Source organism: Papaver somniferum, chromosome 10, assembly GCF_003573695.1.
Source record: "Papaver somniferum cultivar HN1 chromosome 10, ASM357369v1, whole genome shotgun sequence".
Taxonomy (NCBI): Eukaryota; Viridiplantae; Streptophyta; class Magnoliopsida; order Ranunculales; family Papaveraceae; genus Papaver; species Papaver somniferum.
The window spans coordinates 37,429,661-37,443,756 of record NC_039367.1 but is presented as its reverse complement, the minus strand read 5'-3'; the positions used below and the strand labels follow the sequence as shown (position 1 = coordinate 37,443,756).

The 14,096-nt window shown below is 37.0% G+C and overlaps 1 protein-coding gene across 1 annotated transcript; it reads left to right on the top strand.

The window, feature by feature from the left end:
- Positions 1 to 4,719: 4,719 nt before the first annotated feature.
- Positions 4,720 to 9,430, top strand: LOC113315539 (kinesin-like protein KIN-10A). The gene is made up of 6 exons (XM_026563806.1): positions 4,720 to 5,565; positions 6,491 to 6,646; positions 6,751 to 6,858; positions 6,970 to 7,080; positions 7,169 to 8,749; positions 9,152 to 9,430. Exons 1-6 carry the CDS (start codon positions 4,945 to 4,947, stop codon positions 9,428 to 9,430), a joined length of 2,856 nt encoding a protein of 951 aa, XP_026419591.1. The 5' UTR covers positions 4,720 to 4,944.
- Positions 9,431 to 14,096: the final 4,666 nt, after the last annotated feature.

Sequence of the window (14,096 nt, the reverse complement as noted above, 5' to 3'; positions counted from 1 at the left end):
AAATACATAAATCTTCTTCCAAAGTGAATTCAGGGTTTGAAGACATAATCTAGTTTAAGGTAAGAGATGATTCATGTGGAGGTGTAACTTCTAGCAAGGAGGATAAGCATATATATATAACAAAAAAAAAATCTTCAATAACGGATCTATTTTTCGAAAATGAAGTTGTTGAAGGTCTCAACGGCTATATTTTCAAATTGCACAAGGACATACCAGTGCAAACAATTATTTTTTTTTGTGGGAAAAGTAAAGTTATGGTTTGTAACTATAATCATAATATGAATCGTAACTATGGAGAAAACTGAATTCCAGAGTTACGATTCGTAACTATTTAGAACTTACAAACCGTAACTATGGAGAAAACTGAATTCCAGAGTTACGGCTGTTTAAGGTGAAAGAGTTACGAACCGTAACTAAAGTTGGTAAAAAAACTTTGGTTCCAGTGTGTTTTACGGTTCGTAATAAAAAAAAATTACGAACCGTAACCAAAGCTACGGTTGGTGTCATATTTTGGTTACAAACCGTAACTTAAGTTAGTAAAAAAATATTGGTTCCAGTGTGTTTTACGGTTCGTAATAAAAAAATTATATGAACCGTAACCAAAGCTACGGGTGGTGTCGTATTTTGTTTACGAATCGTAATTGATTCTGTAACTTAAGATTATCAAACCAAAACTATTACAAACAAACACAAATATCCATAACTTCAAATTCATAGATAATATCCATAAGTTCAAATCCATAACTAACACAAATAAGTTCAAATTCATAATAATATCCATAAGCTAAAATCCATAACTAACACACAACTAACATAAATCCATAACTAAGCATGGCGGCCACCACGACCCCTTTTGTTAGTGCTACCAGCACCACGAGTTTTAGGACCATCACGAAGACCACCGCGACTACCGCGACCGCGACCACGACCACGACCACCTCTTTGGCTAGTACCCACACCGTGCACCTCCTCTTCAATATTTTTCTCTTCGCTGCTAGGTGAAGGTTGACGACGGCTACTACTCGCACCTCCAAGAGAGTTTCTACTCCTCTTTAATCCTCTTTCTTCCGTGACCAACCCCTCATACAATTCTGCCATGTTTGGATTATGCATATTCCTTATTTTCTCTTGCAAGATCTTTTGTTGAGGAGCTTTAATCACACCATTACTACGGATGCATGAAGTCATGCTATTTGCCAAAGCTTGTCCTCGATCTTTCTATTCACATATCAAAAAGAGTGTTACGATATTATTTCATAATACACATTAATCTTAAAATCCAAAGTCATGAGGATAACAAAATTACGTACCGACATGAAATATAACTTCTTCCAAGTCAAACCAAATAGACTTTTTTTCTCTTTAGTTTCGTCGGCCGCCTTCCTTTGAGCTATAGCCTTTTGAATATATGACTGGGCCTCCTGATCATTATTGATCACATATGGATGACCAAAATGAGAATACTAAACCATGTAATCAGCAGCGACTTCTTTCGTGTTGTTACAAGGAATTGCCTCTCCCGCTGCGAGTTGATATCCTTCTTGATGGCGGTTGTTCCAAACATCAACCGTTGGATTTGGGATGTAGTTCAGTACAATGGTGGGGCCTCTTGTCTCGGATCCTTCCTTGGATAATTTGAAGTCTTCCTTGATAACCCTTTCTTGAATATGACCAATTTGGCGTAGAGTTCGACGAGGACTGGTCATAACGTAACCTGTGGGATGATACAATGGTCCGTTGTACCCTGCGGTCTCTGTGAACCTACGAACATCAACTCCATTTTCAATCCTCAAATAAGTCTCAAAGATAACATCTTCATCAGCGAAAGCATCTATTTTCTCCCTCATTTGAACGAACTTCTCCTCTTTGTTCCATAGTTGTCTACCAGTGAACTTGAACTTCTTTTCCGTAGGGCCATAATCATGGTCTTCCCATTGAGTAGGAGGTCTCAGGCTCGGAAAGTGGTCATAAACCCACGCCTAAAATAAATAAATTAAGTATAAACAATTAGCACATGACTAAAAATATAACAAACTAATAAAAGTGTAACCAGACTTACCATTAGAAGCGCAACATTCCCGACAATTTCAGTAGCTCCAACCCTCGAGGCCTTTCTTAGGCTGTCAAGTTAATATGCCAGGGTTGCAATGGACCACATATAGTTTTTGATGTTGTCCAAATTCTTCAATAATTGTAGGCATTCACCCTATTTCCCGAGTTATCGGGCAAGAATACGGTCCCAAGAGAATACAACAAATACGCTGTGGCTGTACGCCTAACTCTTGTTTCATCAATTACCTCACCTGCCCTTTCCTTTGTTGTTGTTCCTCCAAACTTTGTCCTCAGATTCTTCAAAAATAGCTTTTTGATGATTTTTGGTTTATGTGGTTCAGCAAGGTCATAACCACCAACCAACTGAAACTCCATCTCAGTTTCATCTTTCTCCCACGCAAGTGTTTCTTGAACAAGGATGTAAAGGTCAGTCCAAGACATGTTGTTGTCGAAACCTTCAAACACAGATTGTCCTTCAACTTTAAGGTCAGTAATTTGCTTCACATCGTCCGGTGTTATTGTCATCTCTCCAAATGGAAGATGAAACGTATCGGTTTCAAGCCAATATCGTTCCCTGAAGGCAGAGACCACAACACTATCATACTCCGATTGGAAACGAAGAATTCCAGGCCCTAGTCCTGTAATATCCACTAGATTGCGAACCGAAGCACATTCTTCACTTAATGGCCAGTGTTCATCCCTTTGACGCTTGAGCAATTTTATGCATCTTGCATGGTCCTAAGAAAACAAATATACAAAAATATAAGCATATTCTGGTGAACTGAAATAAACAAACAAAATGTATCAAAATAATGAATGTTTTAAGAAAAGTAACAAAAAGCATACCCTTGTCTCACAGACTTTTGCGGACCAGGAACCGGTATAACCAAATAAGATTGAAGACTTATCTGGGACCTCACCCCAAGGTCTTTTATTCTTCTTCGGTGGCAACAAAAAATCTTTGCCTTTAGGAATATGCATCCCTTTCGTTGCGGACTCCTTTCTCGGCTTTCTTTCTTTCTTTTGCCTTGGAGGTGCAACTACAACTACCTCTTTTCTCTTGGTATTTTCTCCCTCTTCATCATTTTCTTCGTCTTCCTTTTCTTCATCATTTTATTCCTCTTCCTTATCTTCATCATTTGCTTCCTCTTCCTCCTCTCCATCATCATCGGTTTCTTTAGATTCTTCTTCATATTCATCATAATTAGTTTCTTCCTCTACAATTTCATTTTCGTTTCCTTCACGGTTAGTTTCGACTCCAACCTCTTCTTGATCATTATGTTCCACTCCTTCTAACTCAACTCCAGATTCATCCACAGGTTGTTCTCTTAACTTAATTTCAAACTTATTCTTCTTCTTCTCATTCTTGTGGATACCTCTATTATCTACCCTTCAATGCTTGTCATCGCGAGGGGTGGGCGTATGATCAATCGGGGTTAAGTCATTTCCTCTCTTTTTCTTCACCCTATCAGGATTCCTACACAAGCATAACAATTGATTGATTTACTAAGCGTAGAACAAATAATATAGAAAACAAAAAACAAAAAAAAATTGGTGAGTAGGTTTATTTACGGTTCGTAATATGACATCAATTACAAACCGTAACTAAACTACGGTTGGTAAGTTAACTATACTTTTGAACCATACATCACTACTTCAAAATTTCTTAACATACAGGATGATGTACGGTTGGTAACTTTAATTGAGTTACAAACCGTAACACAATTACGGTTCGTAAGTGAGATGCAAATATAAACCGTAAAAAATCTTTGAAACATACAGAAGGAATTACGGTTCCTAACTAAGGTGTCGATACCAACCGTAACTGAACCTAATTCTCAAAACTTACAAATTACGGTTCGTATTTGGGCTGTTACCAACCGTAAGTTCATCAAAATATATATCTACGGTTGGTATTTGGGTTATTACCAACCGTAACTCACATGCAACACACAAATTTCAGTTTCAATTTCGATCCAAAACCCTAAGTTTTGATACAAACTAACTTAAATCAAACACAATAGACTAAACCCTAACTGGGTTTTTCGAAACATACCTTATATAAGTCATTGTGCTTGATTTTGACGGTTGAGGAGTTTCAAATTGATGTTCTTGACCTAATGGAGGATTTGGTTCATTAGAACGGCTACAATCTTCGTCAACCTTCTTCTTCGGCATCTCTAATATAGTTTTCAATCAACGATTATCAATTTTTCAAATCGCCGATTAATCGAGGACGATGAAAATTTCAATTTCAATGGAGGAGGAGAAAGGGAGGAGAAGAGAAACTGTTTTGATTTTTCTGATTCAATTGGGTTAAAAATGGGGAAGGACAATTCGATTTTTTCAACCAAAAAAGCAAGGATAAATTAATCCATTTAAGGTGAAAAGGGTAATCTAGTCAATTTACACCCCCTAACCAATTAGAGGGACATTGCTATCACACTTGCCGCCCCTCTAATGGAACATGCCGCCACTATAACAGGATTGTAAAACAACGAACTCAGTTAGGTTCGAACTTCAAACATGCCAAGTGATTTAGTTTAGCCGTTTCATTAACATAGACGTTATAGATATAACGGCTAGTTTTGATTTTCAAAATTTAAACCATTTATCTTCCACTCTTTCCACATTTCTCTCTCTAAAACTTTAATTTCTCTTCTCCTTCGCTCCCCTCCATCTCTCTCTCTCTTTCTCAGCTCTGTTCTTCACAAAAAGTTTGTTTCTTCCAAAACCCCCACTGTAAATCTCATAAAAAAATAACTCAAAACCCCTTCTTTTCAGGAGAAGCCCTAAACTTTTAAAACCCCTTTCTGTGAATCTTAAACAGAGCAACAAAACCCTAAGTTTTTAGAAGGAATAATAACAAAATTTCTTTGTGGGTTTTCTTCAATGGCGCCAACACCATCTTCTAAACCCTATCAAACACCATCAAGAACACCCCAATCGAAAAATCGATTCCACTCAGTAAGACCGATCCACCCCTCTCTAAACCCTAACTCTAAAGAATCAGAACATCCAGTTGAAGTAGTAGGAAGAATCCGTGATTACCCAGATCAAAAGGAAAAACCCATCTCAGGATTACACGTTTCTTCAGATCACAGCAACATCCGTGTGAGGACTGAAATTGGGTACAGAGATTTCACTCTTGATGGTGTTTCAGTTTCAGAAGAAGAAGATCTTGATGGGTTTTACAAGAAATTTGTTGAATCAAGGATTAGTGGTGTAAAAACAGGTGCTAAATGTACTATAATGACTTATGGACCAACTGGTTCAGGTAAGAGTCATACTATGTTTGGCTGTGCTAAACAACCAGGGATTGTTTATAGAGCTTTGAAGGATATTCTTGGAGGGGAAGGTGATGAAGAAAGTGAAACTGATAGGATTGGTATAAGATCTTTTGTTCAAGTTTCTGTTTTGGAGATTTATAATGAAGAAATTTATGATCTTTTGTCGAATAATACTGGCGGTGGAACATTCGGTATGAATTGGCACAAAGGGAATTCTTCTAAGGTGCGTACTTTCTTGTTTAGGGCCTTTGTTTATTGCAACCCCTATTTCTGAATTATATGTTCAAGGCTATCTGCATATTTTCTTGATTCTTTGAGGAGGAATCTGGTTTTTAGGGTTTACGTAGATTGGTTTGAATCTTTGATGGGTGGTGGTGCGTGTTGTTGTTGATGGTGAGTCTGGTGACACAGTTAGAGCAATTTTGACGTAAATGAAGTAGAATGCTGCTAATATTACCACGTGGTTCATGTCATTCGTTAAAAAATAAACCACGGCAAGAAAGATGTCCTAGAAACCTTTAGAAGTGCAGGAATATGCATTTATTGTTTTTAACAAGTGATGATGATTTTCATTAATGGTATGTTGTTGGCTTGTATCCTGTTCAGAACTGCTCATTTGTCCTGTAAGCCCTTTACTTGAGGATTCCGCAGTAAAATAATTATAATTGATTGTTCTGTCATGCACATTTTATATACCCTTCTTGGTTGTTTACTTCATTTCTTGGTGTATGGGTTAGTGAAAGGATGGTACACAAGTTATTGGCAAAGACTTGTTTTGAAGATATTGGTTTGTTTGTTCATTCCTGGCCTTTGCTTTGCATCTTTGTTATCTCCTGTTTTTGTTGCTTGAAAGTGAACCATTAAGTGTTTGTGATGTTGTTGTGGCAAATACTTGAGTTTTTGCTTTTGGTCCATGTTATTGAGTGGTGGCTGTGGACCGGATGAACAAGTATTTTGAGAGTCGCTACATAGCTTTTATACAATCGAGTAGCTTGGGATTCAGTTACCTGTGAAAGTACATTCAGATATATTCCATGATAATTTTAATTCGCATTAGTTCACCAGTTTCTGTTGTTACTATACATGGCTTATTTTCCAGTTTCTATTATGCCCTCCTATTCATGAAGCTATTTGTTATTCTTTCACAGGTTAGACTAGAGGTGATGGGCAAAAAGGCGAAAAATGCGACATTCATATCTGGGAATGAAGCTGGGAAAATATCTAGGGAGGTAGCCAAAGTGGAGAAACGAAGGATTGTAAAAAGTACCAATTGTAATGATAGGAGTTCCAGAAGTCATTGCATGGTTATAATTTCTCAATTTCAACTTCTATTCGTTTTTCCTATTTTAGCTGTGTTTGGAATTTTTCTGTCTCTTGAGAGTTAACTAGTCTATTTTAATTTGTGCAGATAATCTTGGATGTCCCACTGGTAGGTGGAAGACTAATGCTTGTTGATATGGCAGGTTCTGAAAACATCGAGCAAGCTGGCCAAGTCGGTTTCGAAGCTAAAATGCAGGTATAGTTTATTTGCTTTGTCTTGTTTTCTATTTGGTCCTCTTCTCCTGATCTTCACTGGAATAAGTATTGATGAGCTTTATTGATTTTTCACATATGTATGTAATTGCAGACAGCAAAGATCAACCAGGGGAATATAGCTTTAAAGAGAGTTGTTGAGTCTATTGCGAATGGGGATTCTCACGTTCCTTTCAGAGACAGCAAATTAACCATGCTTTTGCAGGTATATCCCATTTTCATTATTTGCTCATAGCTCTTGTTTGTCGGAGATCTGTTTTTGCTCATCATAATTTTCATATATGCTTTTTTAGGATTCTTTTGAGGATGATAAATCGAAAATCTTAATGATATTGTGTGCGAGTCCTGATCCTAAGGAGATGCACAAAACCATGGCAACTCTTGAATATGGGGCAAAGGCAAAATGCATAGTGAGGGGTGGTCATACACCGACCAAACTTGATGCTGAAGACTCTTCATCTCAAGTAATTTTAGGATCAAGGATTGCTGCCATGGATGATTTTATAAATAAACTTCAAATGGAGAACAAGCGGAGGGAGAAGGAGCGGAATGATGCTCACAACTTACTCATGAAGAAAGAAGAAGAAGTGGCTTCCTTGAGAACGAAGCTTGACCAAATGCAAGGTAAAACACCAGTTATAAGTGAAGAGGAGATCAATTTGAAGGTCAAGGAGAGAACCCAAAGTCTGAAACTTGAATTGGAGAAGAAACTGCAGGAGTGCCAGAAAATGGCTAATGATTTTGTTGAAATGGGAAGGAGAAGAATGGAGGAGAAAATCTTGCAACAACAAGAGGAAGTTGAGATGCTGCGACGAAGGTTAGATGAAATTGAATCTGAATTGAGCCGTTCAAAAGTCAAGAATGGTAACATAAATGGTACACCTGAAACAGAAAGCAGCTTTGCAAAAAGGCTTATGGAAATTTATGCTGATGGGGAACAAGGAATGGAGAAGTCGATGGACTTGGATATGGGGAACAAGCAACCAATAGTAATTCATGAAATTAAAGAGGTAGATACATGTCCTCGGCAAACTGAGAGCTTCACGCTTCCGAGCCCTTTAAAATGGACGAGTGCAGAAGAGGAGGAAGACAGTTTCATACCTTCACAGTTCCCCGAGAAAGTGTGTTTGAGTACCGTATTTGAGGAGGAAGAAGGAGAAAGTGGAGAAAATACAGAAGAGGAGGAAGTAGAGAAAGAAGTAGTGGAGGAAAAGGCAGTGCAATTCAGTGGGGAGATTGACGATTCTAATCTAGGGGTCAATCTGGATATCAGTTCCATGTTTGTGACTCCGAAGATTAATAATAGTGATCATGGTGTAGACGAATCTGCTAATCCAAAGGATGCAGCATCAGCAAGAAAAACCAGAATTCAGAATATTTTCATGCTTTGCGGAAATCACAGAGAGCTCACGCACCATGTTAAAATGCCAACACCTCCTTCCAAGAAAAAAGCTGAAACTGATGAAAACAATGCATCTCCTTTCGCGCTAAGTGAGGAGCATATTTCAAAAAGTCTCATGAAGGAAGTCTCAACTTATGAAACTGTTCCTAAACCAAAGTCTGAACTTTGTAAAATCCTATCTGATTTAACACAGGACATCACAAAGACCTCGAACTCCGAAACCTTGGCAGGGCAAAAAGCAATCAAAAGCCAACAGAAAGACGACTTTAAAGAGAACGATAAGCCAGAAGAACAGAACAAAGATGGTGTAGATGTTTTTGTGAAATGGGAGGCTTCAACAGACTACCCAGGGAAGTTCATTACGAAGTTAAGAGTAGCGAAGGATTCTAGCCTTGCTGATTTGAGAAAGCTAATTGTTAAACATCTTGACGAGGATCAGGAAAACCATGGATTCACCTTTCTTATGCTTGGGGTACGTATCTTTCCACCAATATGTTTGAGTAGTTTTTACACTGTTTGCTATGTGGCATTGCCTATATTAAGCTTGCTAGAACTTGTTATATCTTGATATACTTCCATGAACCGACGATCTTTACAGCAAATATGCTTGAGTAGATTTTATACTGTTCACCATGTGCCATTGCCTACATGAACTGAAGATCTTAACAGCAATATGATTGAGTAGATTTTATACTGTTTACCATGTGCCATTTCTTGCAGCTTGTTAAATCTTACACTAACTAAACTTTTTAAAACATAGAAGTATACTTTAAGGTGAACTGATTACTTGATATGTTTAACATATGACAAGAAGCAACAAGAATGTTGATTATCAAATTTCCTCACTGTCTGTCTTTTATATTATAAATAACAGGATCATAGTGGAGCACCAGTTGTGAGAGAGAAAGAAACGACAGTTCAAGCCACTAAACTCCCTGTCTGCAACAACCTAAGCGGGCATCTCGCTTGCTTACGTGTAAAACCACTCCAACGACCAACCCATCTTCCATTTGCGTCGTTGGAGAACACAATGCTGAACACTTCAAGTTCTCCATCACCTTTCGTGTTGAAGCATGCAGAAAATTTCTCCCCTAAGGTTTTAGGTGAAAACTTGAACCCTGCTCCTTATGTTGTTACTGGTCTTCATAGATAGAACTAAATGAAGCCATTCTCGGAATGTATTGATGAATATTTTGTACTGATTTTTATTCATTAATCCAACTCTTTGGATCTGATGTCTGAATAGTGTGAAGTATGGTTTGGTATTACAACACTTATATAATTTAATCGAATCTACTTCATTTTGTTGGCATAATTTCTTTGCGTTCTAGTTTTCCCAAGAAAATTATACTTTTATTTTGATATAGTGCTGCTTAAATTGACAGAAAATTCTGAACTCTAAACTACCAGAAAATGAGTTTGTCGACCCAATTAACAGATCTACCAAACCCGTTTTGAACTCCTTCCTTCATTATGCAAGTATTCTCTTTCTTGAAACTATTACGCTTGAGGTTGAGAGTTCAGACACGTTCGAAAGTGTGGAGACTTAAATCCCGAATAAGGAGGAGTAGATCACCAGAGATAGATCTTCGCTCGTAAACAGCTTGATGATGGCTGATTATAGAAAGAGTATGCTTTGCACTTAGCTTTCAATTCTTCCTGGTGGTATGCAGATTTTTTTTTGTAGACGCTCACTGGTCCTCTTATACAATGGATAAGGTGAAGGCAATGATGCAAGCTGAGGATGGAATTTTAACTGACAAACGAAGACTAATCTTCGGCCGATAACACCTTGTAGATGGCCGTGCCTTGGCCATTTACTCTTGGGGTAGAGAGCTGTAAGGCGAAAAGGCAGCTTAGTGCTCGAGATTTTGCACGGAAAAAAACGATTTAGTCCAAAAACGCGTCCAAAAATATGAATTAGTCCAGCCCGAGTTAACAAGATACAGATTAGTTCACAAACCAGTCTAAAAGATGTAAAGACACTAATATTCTTAGCCCGGTTTTCGTAATGCACATGTACAGCGAATTAAAACGTACTGTAACTGACAAATCAATTAGAAGCCGCCATGTTTTGGAAGGACTTGTACCACGATTAAATCTCGATTCAAACTGATGGGAGAAAAATAATAACCATTTAAACTAGAGAAAAGAAATCAGTGAAGAAAAAACCCTGAACCGAAAGAAAAAATTCATCAATCAAAAAACCATTGATGAACAATATTATAACAGTACTTCTTTGTCTTATATTTTAAATAAGAAGATAATAGAAAAAGAAGAGAATAGAAAAATTCATGGTGAAGAAGAAACAATAAGAAAACAGTCCAAAATCACCACCAATTGGCCGGAAATCAACGATTCAAAAGAGCAAAAAAAGAGTTTCAAAGAGAATAGAAGAATACCAGAAAGAAGATTCAACATCTATTCAAGTAGTAGAAAGTCCAAAATCATCATTAGTTAAGTAAGCAGGAAAAGAAATCAAGACATTCAACATCTATTCAAGTAGTAGAAAGTCCAAAATCATCACCAGTTAAGAAGAAAAAGAAATCAAAAGCTATTCAAGTAGGAAAAGGTAAAATCATCTACTACTTTCATACATATGGCCTATTATGTATGTATGAAAGCCATTTTCCCAGATTTGTTGTACTAGTGTACATATTTGTACACCGGCAAGCATGTTCTTTCAGTAACATATGACCTGTTATGTATGTATAGAAGATGTTTTTCCCAGATTAGTTGTGGTAGTGTGCATATTTGTACACCGGCATGTTGTTTCCATAACATACGGCCTGTTGCACGTGTATGAAAGATGTTTTTCCCAGATTTGTTGTGGTAGCGTACATATTTTGTACATCAGCATGTTGTTTCAGTAACATACGACCAGTTGTGTGTGTATGGAAGCTGTTTTTCCCAGATTTATTGTGGTAGTATACAAATTTGTACATCGGCATGTTACTTCAGTGACATGTGGCCTATATCTGAGAACAAAGCTTCTGTAGAGAAGGCGCTCAAAGTAAGTGAATAGTTCACTGAACTTTTTTACCCATCTTGCAGTGCATGTATGAAAGTAGTTTTCCCCAGATTTATCGTGGTAGTGTACAGATTTGTACACCAACATGTTGTTTCAGTGACAGAAGGCCCATTGTGTTCATGAAAAATGATTTTCTCAGATTTGTTGAGCGTACGTAGTTGTACACCAACATGTTGTTTCAGTGACATATGGCATGTTGTGTAAGAATGAATGTTGGTCTTGTTAGATTTTTGTAGGAGTCTACATAGTTGTACACCAGCTTCACTAATCAGCATAGTTGTACACCAACATTTTTGTGTTATGAATGATGTTTTTTCTCAGATTTGATGTACCGATGTACAGATTTGTAGACCAGCATGCTATTTCAGGAATGTATCACATGTTGTGCATGTATAAAAGTTGTTTTCCCCATATTTGTTGTGGTAGTGCACAAATCATGTTGTTTCAGGGATGTATCGCCTGTCATGTGTATATGCATGTATGTTGTTTTACTTAGATTATGCCGCAGTGTACATAGTTGTACACCTATATGATATGTCATTGATATATGGTCTCTTCTGTGTGGGCATGAATGTTCGATCTATTAGATTTTCACACCTACATGATTGTTTTGTGGTTATGAGTATTATGTATTATGCCTCTTGGTTCTTATTTTCCATTTGTCCATTTCGTAGATAACAAAAAACCTTATAGATCAGGCACTCAGTGAATTTGTGAATTAAAATTTTGAGGAGGATGAAAAAGAAAGAAAAATCATGATAAAGTCTGGTTCACTGAGTTTCAACTAGAGAAACAAAAGGAAAGCCCATTTTCGCCTGTCTTAGGTATCTTTTTTTTTATAAAGAAGGAGAAAACAAAGATGAGAAAATCCTGAAACTCCCAAATATAAGAAAAAGAAAGATGTATGGTTTGAGAATACTGAATCAATCTTGAAAAATGTGAGACAGTACTTACATGATAATACTGGGGAGAATTGTTTTGTTTTCAATACTAGCAAGAAGAATAAGCAAGTGGTAGTAAATAGCATGCCTGAGGATTTGTTTTCGATATTTGGGTTAGAGATAGTGGCGTCAGAACCTAGAAAAGGAGAAGATGAAAAATCTAAATCTGAATTGACATATGGTTTGGTGATAAAAAGATTGAAACTTAAGAATCTCAGTCAGTTGGGGAAATTAAATGTAGAGCAAGAAATCTTACGCACAATGAGGGAAAAACCAAAAGTGAGAAAGGAGATTGAAAGAAATGCACAAGACTTGGTCGTGTTGTTCGGTTTCTACCTATGCATCACAGCCTTTTTTACGCAGGCGAATGGAAGCATGCTTAGCAAGAGCAAGTTTGCACACTATTTTGAATCGTTGGATATAATAAAAATAACTTGATGGCTGATTCATATATAAAATTATATGATGAAGAGCATTAGAAAACATATCCATACGCAATTGTCTGTTAATGATTATATGATATATCTGTTGCAAGTTTACATGCGCACAAAATTGTACATCTGTATTAAAGTTGCGCCATTTAAATGATTTGTTCATTGTGTTCATTGGATTCTATTACATTTCTAACTCTTTACCTATATGTTAATGCAATATAAGTTTGCGAACACAGCAGAAGCATGACGTCGAGCAATGAAGAAGGTATGCCAAGGCTTATAAGGTGGATAATCAGCGACATCAATACTACAATCGAGAAAGATCTGAATGACGTCATGAAAAATGTTTCTCGATAACTTTCTTACGATAGTGATTTCTACTGCATGTGGACAATAATATACACCTTAATAAGGTGTACAAGATTGTACATTTGTGATAAATATTTTAAATTTTGTCTTGTGTACAACAATATACACATGTAACACATGTGTAAAATATTGTACACCTGTGATCAGTATTGATACTTTGGCATGTTTTCAGATGAAACCAGGATGGCCAAAGGCTTACAATGATGAAAAGCAAGTCCTTTTTAGATGCGTACAGAAAGATGAAGCAATCCAATAACACAGAAACTCTCAAAAAAATCTGCGCAAATCTGATTTGCATGGAGAGGAATTATATGAAGTGCTTACTGAATTGCGGATTAAACATCAAAAGCTTGTTATTTTCATCGAAGAGCAAAGAAAAAAAGTTCAAGGAGTTTCTCCCAACAATTTGCCAACTGATAAGCTAAATATTTTATGTCTAGATACTTTGACCAAAATATTTGAATTTATAAAATAATTAGAAAGTGAAGTGATGATAATAAGGACGAAGAGGATGAGGAAGATGAGGAGTAAAAGGGTGCTGAAGGTGATGATGAGGAGGAAGAGGAGGGTGGAAAAGGTGATAATGAGGAGGATGAGGACGAGGAGGGTGGCGAAGGTGATGATGATGAGTATGAGGAGGAGGACCATGTGGACATGAATGACAAAAACAGTGGGGATAACGACAAGACTAGAAGTGAATATAAGGATGGGGATGACGACAATAATGGAAGTGAAGCTGACAAGAATGAAGTTTAGTCTGAAACTGCTAAAAAAAGTCGAGGTATAATATCATTTTTATTAAATGTCCCGGTCATTTGTTTTCATCTTCTTTATGTGTGTACATAGTTGTGCATCAGTGTGCTAAACACATACATTTTGTCAAAAGCTGCATTTTTAAGCACCCCTTTATCAAAGACAAATAAGGATACTGAAGATAAGGATGTGGAGGATGGAAAGAATGGAAGTGAATCTGATAAAGGAGTTCAATCTGAAACTGCTAACAAGCAGAGGTATGATGATCTCAGCTTACATTTTTTTCATCTT

Coding starts and splice junctions, on each gene's coding strand:
- LOC113315539 (XM_026563806.1), top strand. CDS start 4,945: ATGGCGCCAACACCATCTTCTAAACCCTATCAAACACCATCAAGAACA. Junction 5,566..6,490: donor ACAAAGGGAATTCTTCTAAG/GTGCGTACTTTC, acceptor ATTCTTTCACAG/GTTAGACTAGAGGTGATGGG. Junction 7,081..7,168: donor AATTAACCATGCTTTTGCAG/GTATATCCCATT, acceptor ATGCTTTTTTAG/GATTCTTTTGAGGATGATAA.